At 42.8% G+C, this 21,269-nt stretch overlaps 1 protein-coding gene and 1 long non-coding RNA gene across 8 annotated transcripts in view; one reads left to right on the top strand and one right to left on the bottom strand.

Moving 5' to 3' along the window:
* Positions 1-19,455, bottom strand: part of LOC142947711 (uncharacterized) — a 26,401-nt gene extending 6,946 nt beyond the window's left edge. Inside the window, exons 1-6 of one of the 6 annotated variants that reach the window (XR_012953405.1) lie at positions 19,106-19,452; positions 18,626-18,746; positions 18,216-18,390; positions 12,580-16,058; positions 11,986-12,451; positions 10,947-11,057 (exon numbers count right to left, since the gene is read on the bottom strand). This is a non-coding gene — a long non-coding RNA (uncharacterized LOC142947711). Of the gene's footprint in view, positions 1-6,222; positions 12,452-12,579; positions 16,059-17,142; positions 18,391-18,625; positions 18,747-19,105 lie in introns of those variants that run through there. The other 5 variants (XR_012953403.1, XR_012953407.1, XR_012953404.1 and 2 more) reach the window with 5 other exon arrangements.
* syt12 (synaptotagmin XII) lies at positions 1,191-21,269 on the top strand. 2 transcript variants are annotated; one of them, XM_076089472.1, is made up of 8 exons: positions 1,191-1,269; positions 10,098-10,158; positions 10,909-11,102; positions 12,003-12,407; positions 15,861-16,076; positions 17,623-17,743; positions 18,228-18,361; positions 19,142-21,269. In XM_076089472.1, the coding sequence occupies exons 2-8, from the start codon at positions 10,113-10,115 to the stop codon at positions 19,313-19,315; spliced, it is 1,290 nt and encodes a 429-aa protein (XP_075945587.1). In that variant the 5' UTR covers positions 1,191-1,269; positions 10,098-10,112; the 3' UTR covers positions 19,316-21,269. The 2 variants fall into 2 exon arrangements, with proteins under 2 accessions (XP_075945587.1, XP_075945588.1); XM_076089473.1 differs by lacking the exon at positions 1,191-1,269 and adding an exon at positions 5,248-5,689.

Genomic DNA, 21,269 nt, shown 5'->3' with positions numbered 1-21,269 from the left:
TTCGGGTCGCAGAGGTTTGTTTGATCAGACTGATCAGCTGTTGGCAAACAAAGATGAAGGTAGAAATGTGAGTTAATGGTTGTCACTAGATGATGGAATGAATGGTCACAGCGGGTTGAGGATGACAGCAAAGTGGAGGGGAGTCACTACTGTTCACCATTCACAATAACAACTTTGATCACGCATCATATGCCGGATAAATAGAAATGATTTCCTTAAAACGTTGGATAAAGTAAAAGAGTCCCATACATTAATAATTAACAGACTTTGACTGTAGTGATACATAAAGGAATAATAAATAATGTATTAACACAAATACATAATTATAAACCCTTGTGGCTTCGCACAGCATGGCAGCAGGCTGAGGAGTGGGCCTGGTTTAAGTTGCCACAATGAGAGGATGACTAAACATGAGTGTATTATCAGAGGTGTCATCGCTGCACCCTGCCCACCTCCAGTATCTAGTTATGTAATTTCACACTGAATCATCCCCAACGGCTGACATGGTGATGAAGAAGAGAAGAGAGGTTTGTTCTTGGGACAGAATCTGGGGTAAGTTAGTTTGTTTGTGGGCGTCAGTTTGAGGAGGGATGATGAGGAAGAAAAGTTTGGGTGTCCCTAAAATACCCCACCCACCTACCCATGCACCCTTTGCGTAATACACATATCCTGATGTGTGTGTGTGTGTGTGTGTGTGTGTGTGTGTGTGTGTGTGTGTGTGTGTGTGTGTGTGTGTGTGTGCGCGCGTGCGTGCAGCCCGCAGGTCTTCTTCGGTGCTGCTGCTGCTGTGGAGCCTTGGAGGAGGAGGAGGCGGTGGTCGTGTTATTGAGCGGCCCGGCGGTGGAAGTTGCGCTGCAGGGGTGGGGACTTTCTTTCTTTCTGCAGTCGGTCGGTCGGGGGGTGAGCTGCGGCTCGTACAGAAATATGCCTCTGGCAGCAGCTCTTCAGACTCTAGCGAGCGGCAGCACAAACAGCCGGTCTACTCCGAGTGGAAGATAAATCCTCCTCCTCTTCTTCATCATCCACCTTTTGCTCATCTTCCTCCTCCAGCTGGCCGGATATGCGTTGAAAACGGGATTGTGAACGCCGTTTTCCCTCCCGTCCACGAGACCTCCGGGACACACAGACCGGACCGGCACCGGTGTCATTGGATGGAGAGAGGCGCCTGAAGAAGGGAGCGCGGTGGAGTTGGTCTACCCCCCCCCCCCCCCCCCCCTCCTCCTCCTCCTCCTGCTCCTTCCTCCCTACTGCACCAAAAGAAAACTCCGGGTAAGAAATGCATGCTCGACCCATCGACCACTTGCCATAAGCCGCTGTGCGCCCGTACTCCTCTGTGCACAACACGCAACATGCATTATGGCGAGACTTCGGACTTGTATGCGTTTTTTTTTTTGGTCGCCTCTGCTTCTTTGTTGACAGTGAAGGGGTTCATTTTCAGCGCGGGGCATTAGCTGTGCGGTGTGAATGCATCTCAGCAGACGGGATGGGGTGGCAGGCTTTTCTCGTTTCCGCGACTCCAAACGGTTCTCTCAGTCGACCCAAATATTAATGCGCATCGCAAGTCGACCTGAACCAGGAGCAGGTTGTGCGTCGGGGTTCAAGGAATGATGACAAATGGCACCCCGGGCAGCGGGAGCTGTCCATTCAGCACCACTCTGCTGAACTCCAACTGAAAACTGTGGCCTTGAAAAACTTAGTGCAGCTTTGATGTGCAGCTTTAGGGATGTGGAATAGTCAGGCTCAGGCAGTCTTTTGTTTGCGTAATAGACTTTACTCAGCTTTTTAGGGCTGCTATTAATCTTTATGCCTTGAATGTTTAGGGAAAACATTTAAGACCGCGTATGCTTCCAATCCAGGGTCTAAGGAGCGAGAGTGTATGTGCTGCACAGAGTGGAGTCAAATTTGTGATAAGGGTTCAATAAATAAAATTGATACTATTATCAAAACAATAATATTTCCAGTACCTACTTTTGCTGAATATTGATGTATTTTGCAAAAAAACCCCTCAATGTTTCATTTGATCCTGAAACAAAGAGCTTTGTAAGAACTGCTCAGAAAGTACTAAGTCCTGATTGTATACCGTCAAGTCAAACAGTGTGTGCTGCTTGTGTGTCACTCACAGATTCCCAACCCAACCCAAAACATCATATTTCTATTTTTTTGCTTTTTGTTGGCATTTGGTGCAATTGGTTGCAGCTCGCAACCTGTAACAAAGGGTCATGAGCAGACATTGCTTTGCTTTAACTGGTCACAGTGATCACAATGTTTGGAATCAGTGTCTCGCTGGGAGAATAAAGCTGCCACATGGGGTTTGAATGTTGCTTTGGACGCATGTTAATCCTATAAAGTGATGCAGATAATGGCACCGGAAGATAACAGAATGTATGCTGGTTGGTCTGTGAGGCTTGCAGAGGTTTTAGATTGAGTGTGTCTGTGGCTTTTGGAGCTGGTTGTGATCCTGTTTGCTGAAACTAAAGTTGACTGATTGTCCCTCTAACTCTTTCTTGGCTTTGTAGACATCCTGTTTCCCGCCACCTGTGCTGATTATACTGTGTATATATATATATATATATATATATGTTCTTGGCTTCCTTTCTGTACTCCATCTCAAAATGTAAAGTGTACTGATTACCAGGAAAGCTTTTTACTTTAATTAACAGTTAAGAGATGTGTGGGAGTCGACTTTCTGCCTCTGAAAGCTGTGATTTAATGATGATGAAGCACTTTCAGAATCCAAAAGAGGAACATACACTTGAAAAAAAACATCCGGTTTCGCTTTTGACATTTCAAACTCCCCCCCTCAAGAAAAAAAATAAAAAAAATATATTTTTAACATGACCTCAACACTTGAGTAACTCGCCAACTCTTCAAGCGTGTTCCCCGCAGCTTTCTAATGATGCTGGATGTCTGTGTGAAGTGGCTTGGCAGTAGAGGTAAAATAGCCGTGTGTGTGTGTGTGCGTGTGTGTGTGTGTGTGTGTCACTGGGACTCTCGCCTCCTCCTCGGGCCGGGCTGAAATACGACCTGCTCAGAATTCAATTCCTCCACCAGCACTCGCAATCATCTCAGCCATTCGTTTAACACCGACTCTTTTTCTCGCTCCCGGTCATGGGCTTCCCCTGCCTCTGCATACACATACACACACACACACACACGCACACACACACACACACACACACAGCCCTAACACCACCTTCCTCATCCATGCGTCCACGCTGAACTCCTTGAAAGAAAAGTGTTATTACATTAAGAGAACTGAGAGCACTTCGATGAAGACATTTAGATGAGACGTGTTGCTCTGTGAGTCTAATGTAACACCTAAAGGCCCTCTGCCGCTATCGAAATGGTTCTTTCCTCAGATGGAGCGGTGGCTTACACCTTAATGTATCACCGCACCAATATTTCCAGAATGGATCATGAAATGGATTGCCTGACTTTATGGTGAATGCGTGTGTGGTCGGAGCAGTCTGCTGCCAAATACAGCTCACTTCTCCCGGCGATGCCTCGAAAACGCAGCGGGCTGGAGAGAGAATCGTAAAAATAAAGTATCACAAGATGAATCACATTTATGCCACTGGGACTCCTAGAGTAGAAGTTATCAGGCATTAAGCAGCGTTGTTTATGTCACTCTCGCATCTGTATTCTAAACAGAGTGGAAGCACAGGGAAACGGCTCCTACATGTTTGAACTCATTTGTTAAATCCGCACAAGGTCCAGAGTGTCATACATGAGTATGAGTATTTCTTATCTGGTTGCAGTTCCAGCCAATAGTGGCATCATTAGTGAGCTTGAGAAGTGCTGGAAGGAATATTTTTTTAAACTCTTGAGTTTCCATTCTTTATGCTAAGCTACAGTAAGCTAACAGGCTGCTAGCTCCAGCTACATACTTACCGTACAGACAGTAGAGAATGGCATCGATCTTCTCATCTAACTCTAAGAAAATCACCCAAATTTCCCCAAATGTCCTTCAACTTATTCAAATGTTTCCAATCACATTGCAGGTTTTTAGCGGCTCCTCTGGTATGGATGAAAATACATCTACAAAAAAACGGTTTCTTTAGCTTTTGTTCCTATTTGGGCAACATTTAACCAAAAAGAAGATTTTATTTCCATAATACATCTCCATTAGTTTTGTCCTGGGGACGTGAGTTTTTACCACCTGACATTGTCTTCTCCAGTAATTTGATTGGTGCGATATCTGTGTGGGCAGGCATTAAAAACAGTTTGAAATATCACTTCAGTTCCAACGGCCACACCAGCCAGCTGGGGCGCCGACGTTGTCCACTGGTATTAAATCCCTTCTGTCCCCTCTGTGAATTGTGTATTTCAAAGTAAGATTTAGCCTCCGATGAAGAGTGGAAGCATAAAAACCTGTGTTACTGCCCAAATACCTTTGGATCGGACTGCTGCTACTTAATAGTTAATCAATAAAGCTGTGACTTGGCTTCAAATCACTGCTCTTCCCCACTTTGGAAGAATTTAGGCTTCCACCCACCTTCACATCACTGAAAGTGAATGAACCTTTTTCTGAAACATTAAATCAGGTCTGACAGACGTCTTTGTGGCACTAAGTGCTCTCCCTGTCCTGTATGATCCTAATTGTCAGGTTGTTAATCTAATAAATCGGAATAATGAAAAATCAGTCGCTTGGAAGAAGTCCATGCAGGTGTGGAAATGAAAGGAAAACACTCAGCAACTTCCTTAATCAGCCTGCTGACTGTGGTTGCAGTGGGACGCATTCCACGTGTGTGAAACGCTGATCCTGCTGATTCTGCAAAATAACATTCATCAGGATAAGACAAGGCAAAAATAATAGTTGTAAGTAATTATTCTGCGGTTAATTCAGCCAAACACGCGTTCTGTCTGGTGTGTCTGGTTTGATTGTGTGGTTGTATCCCCTCTGTAGCCTTTTCAACGTTCAGATGTTTGATGCGGTTCAGAGTGAAGTCAGAGAGCTGTTTTTTCTCTGTCTCTTGCAAAGAAGGAGAGAAAATATTTAAACGTCAGATTTGTTTGGAGACAGATCAAATTCCAGTTGCGAGAGTTGTTTAAGTAGCCCTTGACTGAATAATCAAAGTAGACAGAGGGCACATATTTCTCTGCTTGCTGGTACACTCAAAGACGCCTCTTCCGTTGATTATATTTACAGTTAAACTGATTTGCAAACATCACAGTCAAGTATCTCTGCCAGTTTCATAGTTATGGATAAAAGGTCGACTGGAACTGATTGTAAAATGAAAATCAAAGATATTTTGGTGGTCAATTCTGTTCTTTTGTTTGTTGATCCAAAACCGATCTGTACACAGAATTTGATTTTACCAAATCATATGTTTCAGAGACATCCTGGATTGAAACATCACCCTTAGCTCAAGTAAACATCGTATTAGTGATGGCAAAGTCAGACATTCTGTACGGACATTCATGGTCCCCAGTGGATGAATCACTCCCGGATGAATTTAAATAACTTTGGCGAAACGAATAACATCCACATCAGCCTCACCTGTACTTTGTGTTCAGTGCTAACTGACAAAAGTTATTATCATTGTGAGCATATTAGCATGCTGGCATGAGCATTTACCTCTAAGTACAGAGCTGGCAGCAGGGACTAGAGGAGCCGGGGATCGAACCGCCCATCCTCTGACTGAAGGACGACCCGCTCTACCTCTGAGCCTTGCCATAAGAAGTTTGAGTAAGTTTGAGTAACTCTGACTGGTTGAACTGCAGCGTGCAGGTTCATCCTGTCTCAGCTGGCGCCGCTGCTGACATTTAAAAGCCGGCGCCAGCCGGTGCAAAGCTACTTTTGCCTTGCACCAAATGAGCTGTCTAAACCAGAAAGTCAAAGTGTAGCTGGCATGGAAACAAACAGGCAGATCTGTGAGGAGGTAGGACAGAGAGACAGATTGCTGTGTCGTGTTATATCTGGCCGTTTCACTGATGCAGTTAATTTGATTAGGAGTCATTGGGCGAGATTAAAAGCAAAGTTGATTGATCAGTTGTTGGGAGAGCGAGCTGACAGGCGCGTGATCCCTTCCTTCTTCTTCTTCTTCTTCCCCAGCTGCTCTCTCGTTCTCATTGCTTTTTCAACACAGAAGCTCATCTCCTCTTATTTTTCCCATCACTCTCTATTATCTCATCCTTGTCTCACTTCTCTCTTTATCTAACCTCTCCTTCTTTATTTCTTCTCTTTATTGCGCTGTGTGTGTGTGTGTGGGGGGGGGGGGGTTTCTCTCCTTCTTTGCAGTGTGTTTGTTCCTATTGATCTGACCTGTTTCAACATGCAGCTCCAATGGAGGGAATTTCTTGTTTTCTTTCTTCCCGACTGTTAGCAGCAAACAGCGGCAGATACGGTATAATTATAGCCAGAGTGCAGAATCTGCTGCTTTGTGAGCAGGTGCGTTGGGTTTGCTGTTTGTGTCCAGCTGGAGACACAGAGGAGGCTGACTGTAGTGTCTGTGTCCTCCCTAGTCACAGCGATTTTTGGGGACCCTGCTCCAGACCACAGAGAAACCAAAGAAACAAAGACACTGTGCACATACTGTACATACTGACTCTTAGAACTACGATGGGATTACTGGACAAAAGGAAAATGGAAAGAGGGTTCACAATTTGCCTTTCATCCACCCACTCACATGCACACTCGCCATACAAGGCGCTGGCTTAATCATTGGAAGCAATGTGAGGTTCAGGCTGCGGTCGATAGTGTTTTTTGTTGAGGACGGTTCCTAACTGAGTGAAATGACCTGGAAGTATCTGCTGTCAGTGGCAGCCATGATAAGAGCTGGTTGAACTCTCTAAATGCTCAGAAAAGGTGCTTCCATGCTTCCATCCTTTACAACCTTTCGGTCAAAACTATTGCCAGGAAAGTGTATAAAAGACAGGTCCATTGTTAAAAACTCCACAGGTTGTCAGAGGACTGTTTCTAGGTTCAAGACGGAATTTTTACGTTTAAACCACTAGCTGTTAGAATGACAACATTCAGAGAGACTGAGGTTATTTCATTTTCCACATTGAAACACATGATGCATGATTATTAACTCTGACTTTTCCTTTTTGTTGTTTTTTCTTGACAGCCTCATTACTGATCTGGAAAATATCACAGGCTCCCTTCCATTGCATTACTCACATGCCACTTAAGGCTCATCACAGCCTGTTTCGCACGCTGACATTGTGAACAGATATTCATTTCATGCATATCTCGGTAATTAAAACGTCCCCCCCACACAACGTCTTTCTGTGTGTGCTGGAGGAAGACGGCCGTTTCAGGCTTTATGAGCGATGTTAGAGACAGAATCCCTGCAGCAACGGTGAGATAAATCTAAAGAAGCGTGAGAGTCTAGATCAAGTGGGCATGAAGATGACTCGTCAGTGGGAAAGCATTTATGCAAATGTCCACCTTTCCCTTCACTGCTGTGTGTTAATGAGCTGTCAGCCGAATGGAAAGTCTCAAATCTAAAAGGGAAAATATGACATGTCTGATGATGTCGTGGAAATAAGACACAATGGGTTAGGTTGAGGCCAGTGTACTTCTTGCTCCAGTTCTTCTGGTTTCAGCTGAATCATTGCAATTAAAAAAGATGTGAACATTACAGGTCCATTACTGTTTTCCTTCTCTGATTATGAATGTCCAATCAAAGCTGATGGTAAATGTCGTCCACTGAAGAAATAGATACCCTAGTGCATGCTATAGTGACCTGGAAAGACGTCTGATAAATAAACAAACTCACAAAATGTAACACAAGTGAAGAGAACAAAGGATGTTTTTGAGTAGTTCTTTCTTGCCTCCAACGACGTCACTGTCACGTCACTGGATGCAGGAAGAGCAACAGATTTTCTAGCTGCGCCATGGAGAGGACATCTTCAAGAACAGCAGGCCTTTTTTTTTTACACTAAATCACTAACTCGGATAAATAGAGATAACGAGCAGCAAAGGTCACGAGCTAAATTATGTTCTTCTCTGCCGAAGGCAGCGTGCTGGAGATCCACCTGAAAGCTGGAAACTCTTAACAGTACCTGCTTTTGTGAACTGTAAGTCATCAATTTCAAAATCGATTTCAAGAAACATAACATGGAACATAACGACTGATGTCGATGCAGTGATACTTGAGTTCATCTGACAGGGCTGAGGGGTTATCTCAGACGACTATATTGGGAATAATTGCACCTTTTTAGACAAATGATCAAAAGACGTCCAATTCCTCAAATCCACTGGCACTGTTTTCAAACGTATTTCTATTTCAGGCAAGTTTGACTTCATTGTTTGTATTCTGCCACCTCGAGCCCACTGAGGCGCCGGAGCGCCCACGCTGCCTCATTGTTATTTACTAAATCTGTCTGAAACATTGTCTTGCTTTCTCTCTCTCTTGTTCTTTCCCCTCCCATCCTTGATCCTTCCTCCTCTTCTTCCTTCTCTTGAGCTGCCCCTGGACCAACACTCATACGTTACCTTAAGCCGGGCCGAGCCAAGCTGATCTGAGCAATGCCGGGTTTGGGGGGGGGGGGGGGGTGCTCACACTCTGCTAAGAGATCCCCCACGCTTTGCTAATGGAACATCAGCATCCGTCAGCGTCAGTGGGCCCTGCACTGCGTCAGCCACTTTAATTGGCCTGCATGGCCGTTGCCTGCAAACTGCTCAGCAGAATTGAGTCGCCCCCCCCACCACCCCCCAACCTCCATCCCTTTTCTATATCATTAGTGTAATGCTCCCATTTCCCCCGAGTCACCAAGATATGGGGAGATTCCAACAAGCGGGGGAGCAGGAGGAAGGAGGGGAGGTTGGGTGGAGAAATGACTCACACACCATCGCCCACCGTTTTTTATTTTTATTATTTTGCTGTTTGCAGAGTGAGAGTGGGGCGCAGGAAAATATTGTTCTCTTTCGTCTCATGCAGAAAAAGGATCTGCTGCTGAAAACTGAACTGATTTGACTAAACTAACTTAAAAATCAAAGAACTATTATGCTCCTCTGGTGAATGTACAATCACAGAGTTCTCCCAGAAGCCTTGTACTGTAAGCAGGGTTGGGAAACTGATGACGTTTACTGTTTGTCAAAGCAGTATAATTATAAAACTAATAGTATGTCTTTCCTGTGTACAATACATTTCATCTCTGTTGATATAAAAAGCAAGTCAGTAGTCAGGTGTTTAATTGTTGAATTTCCCGAGGGCCCCTACTATGATGGGCCCCAAAATTCACAGCTCCGTCTGTCATGGTCCTTGCATTTTCAGTGGAATTGCTTAAGTAGGAAAAAAAACAACAACACATTTCTGACAAAGTGCAGTGACTGGAACACAACATAGTTTGAGATTTTACCGATTCATTGTATTGTTTGTGTAGAATATGCTCTCAAACAACAGCATCAGTCATTTGTTCATAGACTTAAAACAACCTCTGTTTTCCTTTAACACATCCTCTATGGTCTTACAAATAACTTGACCTTAACCGAAAGTAGCTTTAATTGCATAAACCTAATCAAACCGTAGCCAGAAAACACTCATTTCTGTAATGATGTAGTATCAACAAACTATGTGCCATTTCGAGCCAAAAAGTCTGCAGGATTTGCTTTGAACCAATCACCTCAGCAGGTTTGTTTCCCCTCTACTTATCAGTGGGTGAAGTCTTTAGTTGGTAAGACAACCTGCAGACCGTTGGCTCTTTGTTGGCCACTCCTGCTCAGGGGGACCCGGGCCAAAATGTAAAAATCCACCCAGAGCCCTGACATCCCCTGTTACGCATGCGTCTCATTGTGAATGCATCTGAAGCAGCAGTGGATGTCAGGTACATTTTGCCCTGTGGCCCAAAGCCGGTCAATTCAGCAATGTTTACTCTGATTAATGTTGAAGCCAAAGGCTTTATAAGGATGATAAGTTTTCAAAAGTGTTATTACTTGTATTAAGTATGAAAAGGTTATTAAATTATACTCTGAAAAACATAATTAATTCCCTCTGCTGAGTGTTTAATACATTATAGATGAAAATCAACCCAAATATTATTCTGGATGATGAACCAGAATTACATTTTTAATTAATTCTATTCTGTAGTTCATTCTAAGACCGGCAACAGCTCTGGTTGTCAGACTTTACTCTGTTTGTTTCCTCCAGGCTGGCTGCAGCACCATGTCCTCCGCTCAAACTGAGGATATATCAGGCTACCATCTGAGTGGTGAGTGGACAGTATTCCTTTTCTGTTTTTTTCTGCATGCGTGTCCTTGTTTGGGTTAATGGATGTGATTGTATCCACACTGTTGTAATTGTATTTGAGTGTGTAGTATGAGAGTATTTGTATTTCCTTGCATTTGTGTTTCTGCTTGCAGGCCATTTGACAGCTACTGTCACCTCCGTGCACAATCTTTACAACTCCTCCGGCCTCGTCTTGAAGGCCATCGATGTTACAAGACATTTTGACTTGCCCTGTAATTGGCTTATCTCTTGTGTAAAAAAAAACCAGTAGGGATAAAGCTGTCAAAGTCCCCCACAGAGGCAATTCATCTTGAGAAAGCCAGCTCGGCACAGGCTCATAATCCATCTCTAAAATGCAACATGAGATGCTTTGATTTTTAAAGAGCGGCATTTCAATTTTGTCCCAAACTATTATTTGATTCACATAAAACTTTATACATCCTGAATGCTCCCAAAGCCATCTCAATGCTCAGTGCTAAATGACAAGGCCTGGAACAGACTGATTGTGCTCAGTGATTGTGAGCTCGTTAAGACTCTCACTGATCTTAAAATAAAATTAAAAAAACTCTAAACTCTCTGTCCTGGGTTTCTCCCAAACTGTGCACTTCCACCAGTGATCAAACTCGTCCATCACATTTAAAATATAGACGGTTATGAGGCCAAACATCATGCTACCTTTGATGAAAGGGAAGTAAGGATAGCTTGAAGCACTTGTTTTGTGTGCCTGTTTCAGTGGTGCGTAACCCACCCGGCTGGGAGGTGGGAATCTACCTGGTGGGCTTCTTGGTGCTACTGGCCGTGGCCGGGCTCAACATCTGGAAGTTGTGGAAATCTGGAACGTTCCCCGCCCCGTCCCCCTTCCCCAACTTTGACTATCGATATCTGCAAGAAAAATATGGAACCTCCTTCTCAGAAGCCAGACAAAAGGTACCTTAACATTGCTTCTCAGAATTCTGAAATATCAGTGTTGTGCGTAAAAATATATATATCTCTAAAAAGCAGGGAGATGAGAGGTTTAGTGAGGTTGAAGTTAGTGGTTAAATCAAGCAGCTTGGAGCAAGTGGTGAGCAATCATGTGGGACGGAGGGTCGAGACGTCTGAGGATTTTCTCTCCAATTGAAGACGGCAGCAGCTGATTTCAAAGAAAGGTTTCCTGTGGCTGAAGCTCTTTTGGTCTTTGAAATGCACTGCTCTTAGTTGCACCTTCAGAGTCTTGGGCCACAATGACACACGGTTGACTCTCTCTACGTCAGAAGATAATTCTGGTTTGTTACAATTTGGGTCTTGTTTTTGAAATTGTGGTCCCCATATCTATCATTTAGGAAAATATGCTTTAACCACCCATCCACCAATTTTCATGAAATTCGGGACAGTAATTTTTCTGTAATCCTGCTGAAAACCAGACAAACCAAACCCCAAAATATAACCTCTTTGGTGGAGTTCATGACAGGAAAATGCAAAACTAGGAAAAATTTGAATTGAAAGGAGTTTAGTGAAAGCAACTCATGTGGAAACTATGTGAAAGGTGTTGTTTGTAGTGATGCACCTAAAACCTAAATGTACACTAGCACCTCAGAAACAAACGGCAGGAAAACACTGGTAGCAACAAGCTGCAAGTGGAGCATTTAGCTGCTTAAGCGCATTTCCCTCAATAGTTGGTAGAGACCAAAAACAGAGCTAAAAGGAGTGACATAACTTCAAGTGAATGCTGATGATTCTCTCAAACTACCGGGTGTGTGAATAGTTTTTCCTGTAGTTGCAAACAGTTCACGGTTAGTTTTCCATGTCAGTACCCTGAAAATGTCCTTACTTAACTCCTCCCTGAAGCGAGTGGCTGCCAACAACCACCGGCGGACCTCCATCACCTCCAGCCGCAAACCCAGCCTGGCCCTCGGCGACACCCCGGACTGTTTCAGAGATCTGGGCCACCTGGAGCTGATGAGCAGGGAGCTGGACCCGACCGGCGTGGCCCAGATCAACCGATCCATCTCCACCGACTCGCTCAGCTCCATCTCCTCCATCGCAAACAACTTCGGCCACGACTACACGGTTGGCCAGCTGGAGGTGACGCTCGAGTTTGAGCCGGCCAGGCATCCGGGCCAGGGGCCGGGACTGCTCCACATCACTCTGCACCAGGGCAAAGACCTGCTGGAGAGGGAGGAGGGAGACTTCCCCCGCTGCTTCATCAGAGTCTCCCTGGGGCCAGAGGAGATCAGTGTGGGAGTCACAAGGGTAAGGAAGCTGTTGTCTTTTTGTGCTTGTACAACTGTGTTTGCCTTCAAATGAAAAAAAGTGGAAACACCACTGAAGTGATACGGTGTGGTTCTCCTCGGTATGAGGAGCTACTTGGCCTTGAGTGTGAAAGACTTTGGAAATAGTAGTCCTACAAAAGACTGTAACTTACCAGCTTAAACTGGAACTTCCAACCACATCTTATGGTCTGATCATGCCATGAGATCATCACCTGGCAGACAAAGTTGTTGCTCTCTGAATAGTAGGATAGAGTTTAAGGAATGAATCACTTAAAGGTACCCTGCAGAGTTTTAAGAGTGGTTTCCTGAGTACACATGTGCATGCTTATGCAGGTTACGCATTGCACAATGGTGTTATATTCTACTAATCTACAGCATGGTAGTAATCAAGAAACAAAGCATTGCTGTAATAAAATAACAGGTTTCAAAAATACATTCAACACATTTGTTATATCTCAAGGATACTCACAATGTATTGTTGTAGATATCTGTTCCAAATGCAATCGTGACAATACATTTAATAGTAATTGAGACATTTCAGTCTGGACCAAAGCGATGGACAGACAAAGCCACGCCACTATAATGGCTAAAAAAATGACCATTAGACTACTAATGGGGCAGAAATTCAGGACTGAAAAGGAAAAATTAAAAATTAAAAAGCTTATCAGATGGTTAATTAGCTGTTAAGCCGTGACGACTGAACTTGTTCAAAGGACTGAAGATAAAAGTGGTTCCTGACGCTCAGGGAGACGAGTGAGTCCGAAGGCTGTCTCGCTCAGGAGGAAGCTTTTGCTCACTTGAACCGTGTTGAAGAGTTGAACCCTGGCTGAATTTTAAACAGAGACAGCTGAGAGGCTTGATCCTGCAGCTCAACAAGCCAATCCTTTCCTGTCTGACGGAAGAGCCCGTTTCATTTACTTGAGGGGCGAGGCCCTCTGGGAGCTGGATCCAGTCAGGAAGGTTGTTTCCACATCCTTTACCTTCATCAGGAGTAGATGTGATTCACTTTCAGCTCACTCAGGCTCTAATTTAACCTGTGTTTACCTGCATTCTAGGTTATGAATATGATGATATGTATTATGCCGTTTTTACGATGATAGGATTTGTAACGGCCCTAACTATGAGTAGTGATTCCTTTCCAGTTCACTCAGTTTAAAATGTTGATGCTTCAAGTCACGATATAATAAATGTGTGTGAAAGTTAGATGACAGGGTTGGATGATGTGAAAATATAGAAAATACCATGAGACAGTATAAAACCATACTATACTGGGTGTAAAAGACCTTCAGGGACAGCGAATCAATGAGCAACACAATGTGATGAGGTACATACATTTTTGGGGGATTTGTTTTTGTGGATAAGTCAAAAACATTTTACATAAGCTGTTCCTCAATTAAAATCCCCCAAAAATGTACGTGGTCATTATTTATATCACAATATGAACTTTAATATATTGTGATTTATTTATACAAAATAAAAAAAGATTGATAATTGTGACGGTATAACGGTATCTGACTCTAACTACTTCTTAATCTTCATTTGAATCTTTCCTTTAAACACACTACATTATATATATTTTTTTTAATTCTGTGCTTCTGTCTTTTGTCTCATAATTTTGAATATAACAATGAGTAGTTATATTCTTAACACCCATATTCTCCACTAAAAACAACTTCATGAAAAGCTTGAATCTAAGGTGAAGGGACAGTTCAGACAGGAAGAGAATGGGGGGGGGGGGGGGGGGGGGCACTCCTCCATCTGCTGCACCTTCTGCTCTTAGAGAGACGCTGCCAGACAATCCATTAATTCCTGCCTGGCTGTGAGTCACCGTCATCTCGCCTCGTGTGAACGTGGTCTAGTTTGTGCAGGCTGACGGGGACGGTGTCTCACCAGGGGTGTCCCCTTACTTGAGCATGTTGTTGTGTTGTATTAATGCGTTCAGGCTGAGTGTTATAGTAATGGAAGCAGCAGCGGCTCCCTCTTTAATGTCGAAGAGTGGTGAAGACCAAAGAAATGCTGACATCTGCTTCTCTCACCCTAATGGTCAAGCCAGCTTCTCTCTCTCGCTTCTCTCTCTCTTCTCTCTCCTCCTCCTCCCTCTCTGTTTTCCTGTGCTTTCTCTCACTCGTTTTCTCCTCTTTGTTGTCACTGTTTTTGTTTTCGCCCATCACCCGTCTATCACTCCCTCTTTCATCAAATTTTGCCCCCTCATCTCTTTTTCTCTCCAATTATTTGCCTTTTCTTGCTTTTGTTTTGCCTGTAATAATGTGCATGCCACTCTTCTCTCATTCTCCCTTTCTTTGTCTTCTGTATTGCACACACGCACACACGCACACACACACACACACACACACACACACACACACACACACACACACACACACACACACACACTTTTATTGCGTAATTTTCACCACACTCATCGCCATTGTTATCCCCCCCTAAGCAATAAGCCTGACAGTGCAGATGGACTCATATTGTGCATGGAGTGCAGGTCTGTGTGCTGGGCTGGCAGAGAGACAATGCCTGCTTTGTTTCTTTATTGCACAGCAGATGTTGGTATTAGATGTAAGATTATAATGCTCTTCATGCTCTTCATGTGTTTGATATGAGGCGTAATCCAAGGACGGCCTCACAGGCTGATCCGCATACCCTGCGCTCTTAATTCACAATTCTTTTATTGTAAAGGGACTTGTCTCTTATGTTTTATTCTGTTTGACTGTATTTGCATTAAAGTATTGTATTTAGCAGATATATTTAACACTTCAAGAAAAAACACTGGTGTGAAAAAGAGCTACTATAAGATCCACTCTACTCTGCACATTCGCTAGTTGCCTGGTAACTTCCAACCGCCTGGTAAACCCTTGTTTCAGCGCGTTCTTTACTATATGAGGGCCTGAGATCAGCATGTGGTCACTGTGGCAGCTGCAGTCTATCACTTCAATCTAAAGTAGTCATGGGGTGCTCTGCTGGCCGGGCCAAACTGCCTTCAGAATCTGCTTTTCATTGTAAAAGCTGCTTTGGCTGCCAATAAAATAAATTGAAGAGTGACTTGTGATCAGAATCTACTTGGTTTTGAGGCTGGACGATGACAAAAAAATAAAAAATGTTGTTTTTATGTCGTGCAGATTGGTTTGCACGTGTTATATACATTTTTTTGTACAGTATGATACTGTAGTGCAAATCTCTATTTGCAGCAGAGTGAAAGGAAAGCCTAACACCACATGTTTTCTTGTAAAGTCAGCCTGATTCTTGTGATTTATCTGACAATCTTTGCAAACAGCTTTTGTGCAGGAGTTTTTATTACCTCTGTGTTTATTTTGCCAAAGTCATCAGTAGCAATCAACCCTTAAGATATATTATCTAAGAGATGAATGTTAGAAATAAAAATATAGATGAATCCCTACATTTCAACTTCTTATGCCTCTCACAGATCCAGACGAATGCATTCACCGTGATTTTTGACCAGCACTTCTCCGTCCCCATGGACTCGTCCTTTTTGGAGGAGTACAGCCTACGTTGTGCAGCTTTTGGTATCGATGCCGACGAGAGAAACATCAGCGCTGGGGTCGCAGATCTCAAGCTGTCAGACCTGGACCTGACCATCCGACCATTCAACGCCTGGCTCTACCTTCAAGATGTCAATAAGGTCAGTTATAATGCAGTAATGTGTTCTCGGGTACAATGAAGCAATGCAATACAGAAAAGAACTAGAAAGGTGCACACAGTATGCAGATCTCCACCAGGTGTATCTACAACCACCACTGCTGTAGTGTGTGATTGAATGAATACAACCCACAATTGGCTAATCCCCAGTCTAGACACTAATGGGCTGTAAGGTTTTGTGAAATTCAAACAAAAAAACAAGCGGTGATGTATGCAGGCAAGCAGCTCAAAGTTGTTGTATATGCTACATGCAATCTTGCCACAAACTAAATTTAACTAAGCAGTATGCCCGATTAGCTGCAGCTGAGTTGCGTCAAGGTACAGCAGTGTGTGTATTGGTAGTTATGTTATCTGTTAACTGTAAGCGGTTAGACAAACACACCGTTCAAAACAATAACAGGTACCCTCAGAGCAGCGGCCGATAGGTACGCAGGAGTGTGTGTACTGGTAGTTCTGTTAGCTGTTAGCGGTTAGCCAAACACACTGTCCAAACCACTCTGGCGCAAAGTAGCAACTGGGGGGCGGAGATGGCGGCCAGACTCAGAGGTGCACACTCCTTCACTCACTCACGGATGCACCCACACACACACACACACACACATGCGAGCGATCGCATGATCCTCTTGGTGGAAATAATAATGCTGTAATAAAATTTGGTTCAGGCACAATTCCAGAATGACATTTCCTGCGGTACATTTAAGTGCTGTCTGAGAACCTCTGCTGGACGGTCAGCAAATCTACATGTCATATTCAATGAATAAGAATCAAAGCTGAGTTGAGTGGATTCCTTGCTAAATGTAATGAGATTACAGATTATTATTTGTATCTGATAAAACAACAATGCTGATGCTCTCTAACACTCTACTAGTGACTCTCACAGGGGAAAATAATCCAACCGTGAGATACAGTGACCACAGACACATGAGCATGATCTTTAAAGTCCTTACCAAGACCAAATTACTCTTACTTACATTATTTATACCAGCAACAGTATCCATGGCCGTGGAGCCTGTAATGTGATAGTGGAATGATTACAGGCTTTGACCATGTTTAATTAAAATAAATTTATTAATTTAGCAGTTTTGAAAAGCTATAACGAATTAATTAATTAAATTTGAATTTCCATTACTTACAATAAAACTCATTAAATCGTTACATTTGTTGATTCTATTTACTTATTGCAAATGAATACTGAAATGGAATTACAACATATTTGTACATTTGAATTTAACTCATTTATTTCCACATTTACAGTTTCCATTTTGTAATTGCTCTAATTCAAACACAGCTGATTTAAAGATGTATAAGCTGTGTACCACCTAAGCATGTAATTAAGTCAGACCCACAGTAGTTGAACAAGCTCTGTTTGGCTCGACTCCTGCCAACACCAAGTAGCAGGCTGCTCACACAGCTACATCTCCAGCTGTGTGAGAAGATATTTGCTTTACTGTTAAAGAGATGATGCTTGTGGAAAGTGCTTTAAAGCGTGTTGTATTCAATGACTGCCACACTCTGGTATGACTCCACAGGCTGTGGATGCAGTTGGGGAGATCCTGTTGTCTCTCAGCTATTTGCCGACAGCAGAGCGCCTCACAGTTGTTGTGGCCAAATGCAAGAACCTGGTGTGGACCAACAGCAAGAACACTGCAGGTCGGGAACATTCGTTTGTCTGCTGTTTGAGTTGTATTCATAAATGTGTGTGAATTGGAGCTGCATGAGTGACTGTTCCTCTTGAACTATAAACCTGTCTGCTTTTGAATCTATACACATTTTTCAAAATCACTCATATGCCGTGACCGAACACGATGCTTACTGACTCACTAATAACAGATTCAGTGTCAACTCCCAGAAGATATGTTTAGTCATATCCAGACAGGCAGATAGGACTTAAATGACATCGCAATAAGTGCCACACTATCATTGTGCCGATAAAGGTCACCCTGTGAAACACTGTCATTATCATCCACAGAGCTAATTGTGCGCGCAGGACTGTGCCTGATTACTATTTAATGAGGAGTTTATTAAATGCATCACTAACTGTCTGTGTGGGGGTGTTTATGTTTGCACACGTGTAGCTTGGGTCTTAGAAGATTTAAACTCGGTCGTAATCTTATTTGCTCACTGTCGTCATCAGATCCATTTGTCAAAGTGTATCTCCTGCAAGACGGCAGGAAGATCAGCAAGAAGAAGACTTCCACCAAAAGGGACGACACGAATCCCATCTTCAATGAAGCCATGATCTTCTCCGTGCCGTCCATCGTCCTGCAGGTGACACTTTGGACTGTGGCAACGAAGTCCTGAACGACAAAATGATGAGATGACACTTTATTAATCCACATGGGGAATTTAGGTCAAAGAATAAGATAAGATAAAATGTGATAATAAAAACAGAATAATAAACCAGCATTGCCAATAGTAACTGAATAGTAACTGAAACAGTTACAAAAAAAACAGGTGTGCAGGTATGTACATGCAGCTAAGTTATTACTATCTAAATGGTTCTTAAATGTGTACTAAATGTCATGGCGATACCTTCAATAGTTGTTGAGGCATTTCACTTGAAACCACAAATGTAGACCTCATGGTGAGTCTACAAGAAAAGTCAGGGGATCACCAAAGTCTTCAGGGTTCGCCATCTGAGGTCGACGAATGTCTGTACAGAATTGCATGTCAATCCATCCGGTAGTTGTTCAAATATTTCATATGTTTATCCATAAATACTAATATAAATATAACTACGATATCATCATTAACATCTTCCTGTAATATAAAATGTGCTTGTTAAATGCATGTATCAGTCCATGCATTTAATCCCAAAGATGTAATTGCTCTTACACCTCTGGCTAGTTACAAAATGAGCCAGACAGTAATAAAATTAATTCAGCATAAAAGGTGATGTTAAAATGCCAAAAACTATATAAAAAAAAAACCTGCTATTACACATGTCCATTAAACTGATTCCATTAAGATCTGGATGAGCATGCTGTTAAGAAGACGCTGAGTCATGCTTACACAGCAGGTTGTGTAACCATGATATGTTGTTTTCAGGAACTCTCCCTGAGGGTGACAGTGGCAGAGTCCACAGACGACGGCCGGGGTGAGAACCTGGGTCATGTGATCATCGGCCCTGAGGCCAGCGGGATGGGGATCACCCACTGGAACCAGATGCTGGCCACTCTGAGGAAGCCCGTGTCCATGTGGCACCCTCTACGCAGGATCTAGCTCTCTCTCCCTCTCGTACAAACCCGACATGTTTCAAGTAAAACATTCGCTTAGTCACGTTCCCTTCACCTCTACCCTTATTTGGTGCCATGCTCTAGTCTGTTAAACTGTTTTAGGGAGATAAGAGTTTTTGGCCCACATGAGGGTACTATGTGGGGGGTGTGTGTCAATCTGCGGGTGGGTAACATATTGGAGTAAACACCTTATCTTCATGGGGGAGGGGGGGGGGATCTAAAAAGCCAGTGTTTGACTCTGAACATGATGTTTTTATTGACCCGTGGATCAATTATACGCTTAAATCCTGTCTTTAGCATTTGGCTTCATTCTCGCTCGGTTGCATTATGGGTGAGGGTGACATTTAGGATGGAGCAGTGCATATCCCAAATTACACACTGAAAGCTGATGAGTTTTCCAATGGTGTGCACCCTACGTATTAACCGTGTCCCCTTGGCTTGAGAATCGGGCTGAATCACGATTCTCAACAAGAACAACAGCAGAGGAGACAAGAATATGTGGATACTTTTTTTCCCCCCTCCCAAAATCTTTCGGTTTGGACTTTTACTAATCTCAATTAACAAAATGAGCCCAGCCTAGGCAGGAGTAACCCCCTCTCTGCATGGTGCCTACTCTGGTTGTAGCCTGTTATAGCTGTCTAGAGAATGACCGACTGGACGGAGGGGTGGAATCGCCTCTCTTTCAGGAAAACACTCATTTGTCTTTTCAAACCAGTCATTGATTGCGCCTACTTGATTGATTTCGTAGCGGTTTCGGAGCCGAGTTGAGTTAGCTCTATTGGATTTGCTTGTGTAATTTGTTAACAGTGAGATTGACAAATAATAGAGGTTTTGGTATGTTCAGTATTTATTGTGCTTTTGAACAAAAAAAAAAAAAATCCAGGTACTCTTATCCAGGTGAAATAATTGTAATTTGTAGCAGTTGTTACAGGGTGGCCAAATCAGATGTAATCAGCATATAAATATCATATTACATTGTTATATTTTAAACATTATTAATGTCATACACATTGCATAAGCATATTTAACAGTGTAAATAGTGTACTAGGACATTCTACTCATTGCCTTTTTTTCCTCTTAATTCTGGGTGCAAATCGTGTTTATCATAGTATTACAACTTTACATCAGTCTCCAAGTTAATCTATACAACACTATATTTAACATCAATATCACTGCTGGACAATTATCAAAACACCTCTGGGAATTTAACTTGTGATGTAAAGTATACTAACCCCTTTAAATGGGTTTACAGTTCATTTTGTCTTAGAGGAAACACCTTGATATTCTGATTTATAGTTGTTCGTCACCCGACACTTGTCACACTCATTTTAGCTTTAGTCATTAAAATACCTGCAAACTTCTCGTTAGCACTGATGGTGTTCCTGGTTAAAACCATTAAGAGCCACTTTGCAGCTTGAAGCCTGAATGGTAATTTTGCTAAACGTTTTTATGATTAAAATGAAGATAATGTGACATGGGTCTTGCAAAAGTCAGAATGTCAAGGTGGCTTTTTATCTGTCCGAGATATTCTCTACAACATTGTGCAATAGTGCTATTTTGTTGTACTTTGAATGTGAATTATCACGTGAAATACTGCTAAATCTAGAAGCATCATCAGCCTTGTGCACTGTTGTGATTTGTGTTATAATCAAGCAGAACATAGGCTACATTTTTGGTCATGTTCTGATTGCATTCCTCACTTCACTTTGAAAATCAATCCAAAAATAACACACCTGTGGTCATACAATAGACAATATTTCCTACTGTGCCAAATAATGAAGCAATATTTTCATTTACAATCAGCATTTGCATTTGATTCAACCAAGCTGTAGCCTTCATTTGACCATGCATGAAGTTATTTAGCACTTGATGTGAATGTGCCTCAAGAATACAGTGTATTGTGTGAATGCTGTTTGAAATAAAAGCAATTCAACAGTAAA

The sequence above is a fragment of the Anarhichas minor genome, unplaced genomic scaffold (assembly GCF_050575085.1).
Source record: "Anarhichas minor isolate MPS153535 unplaced genomic scaffold, ASM5057508v1 ptg000011l, whole genome shotgun sequence".
NCBI classification, from domain to species: Eukaryota; Metazoa; Chordata; class Actinopteri; order Perciformes; family Anarhichadidae; genus Anarhichas; species Anarhichas minor.
Note: the sequence above shows the minus strand (reverse complement) of the source record. Positions and strands in the feature narration are given on the sequence as shown.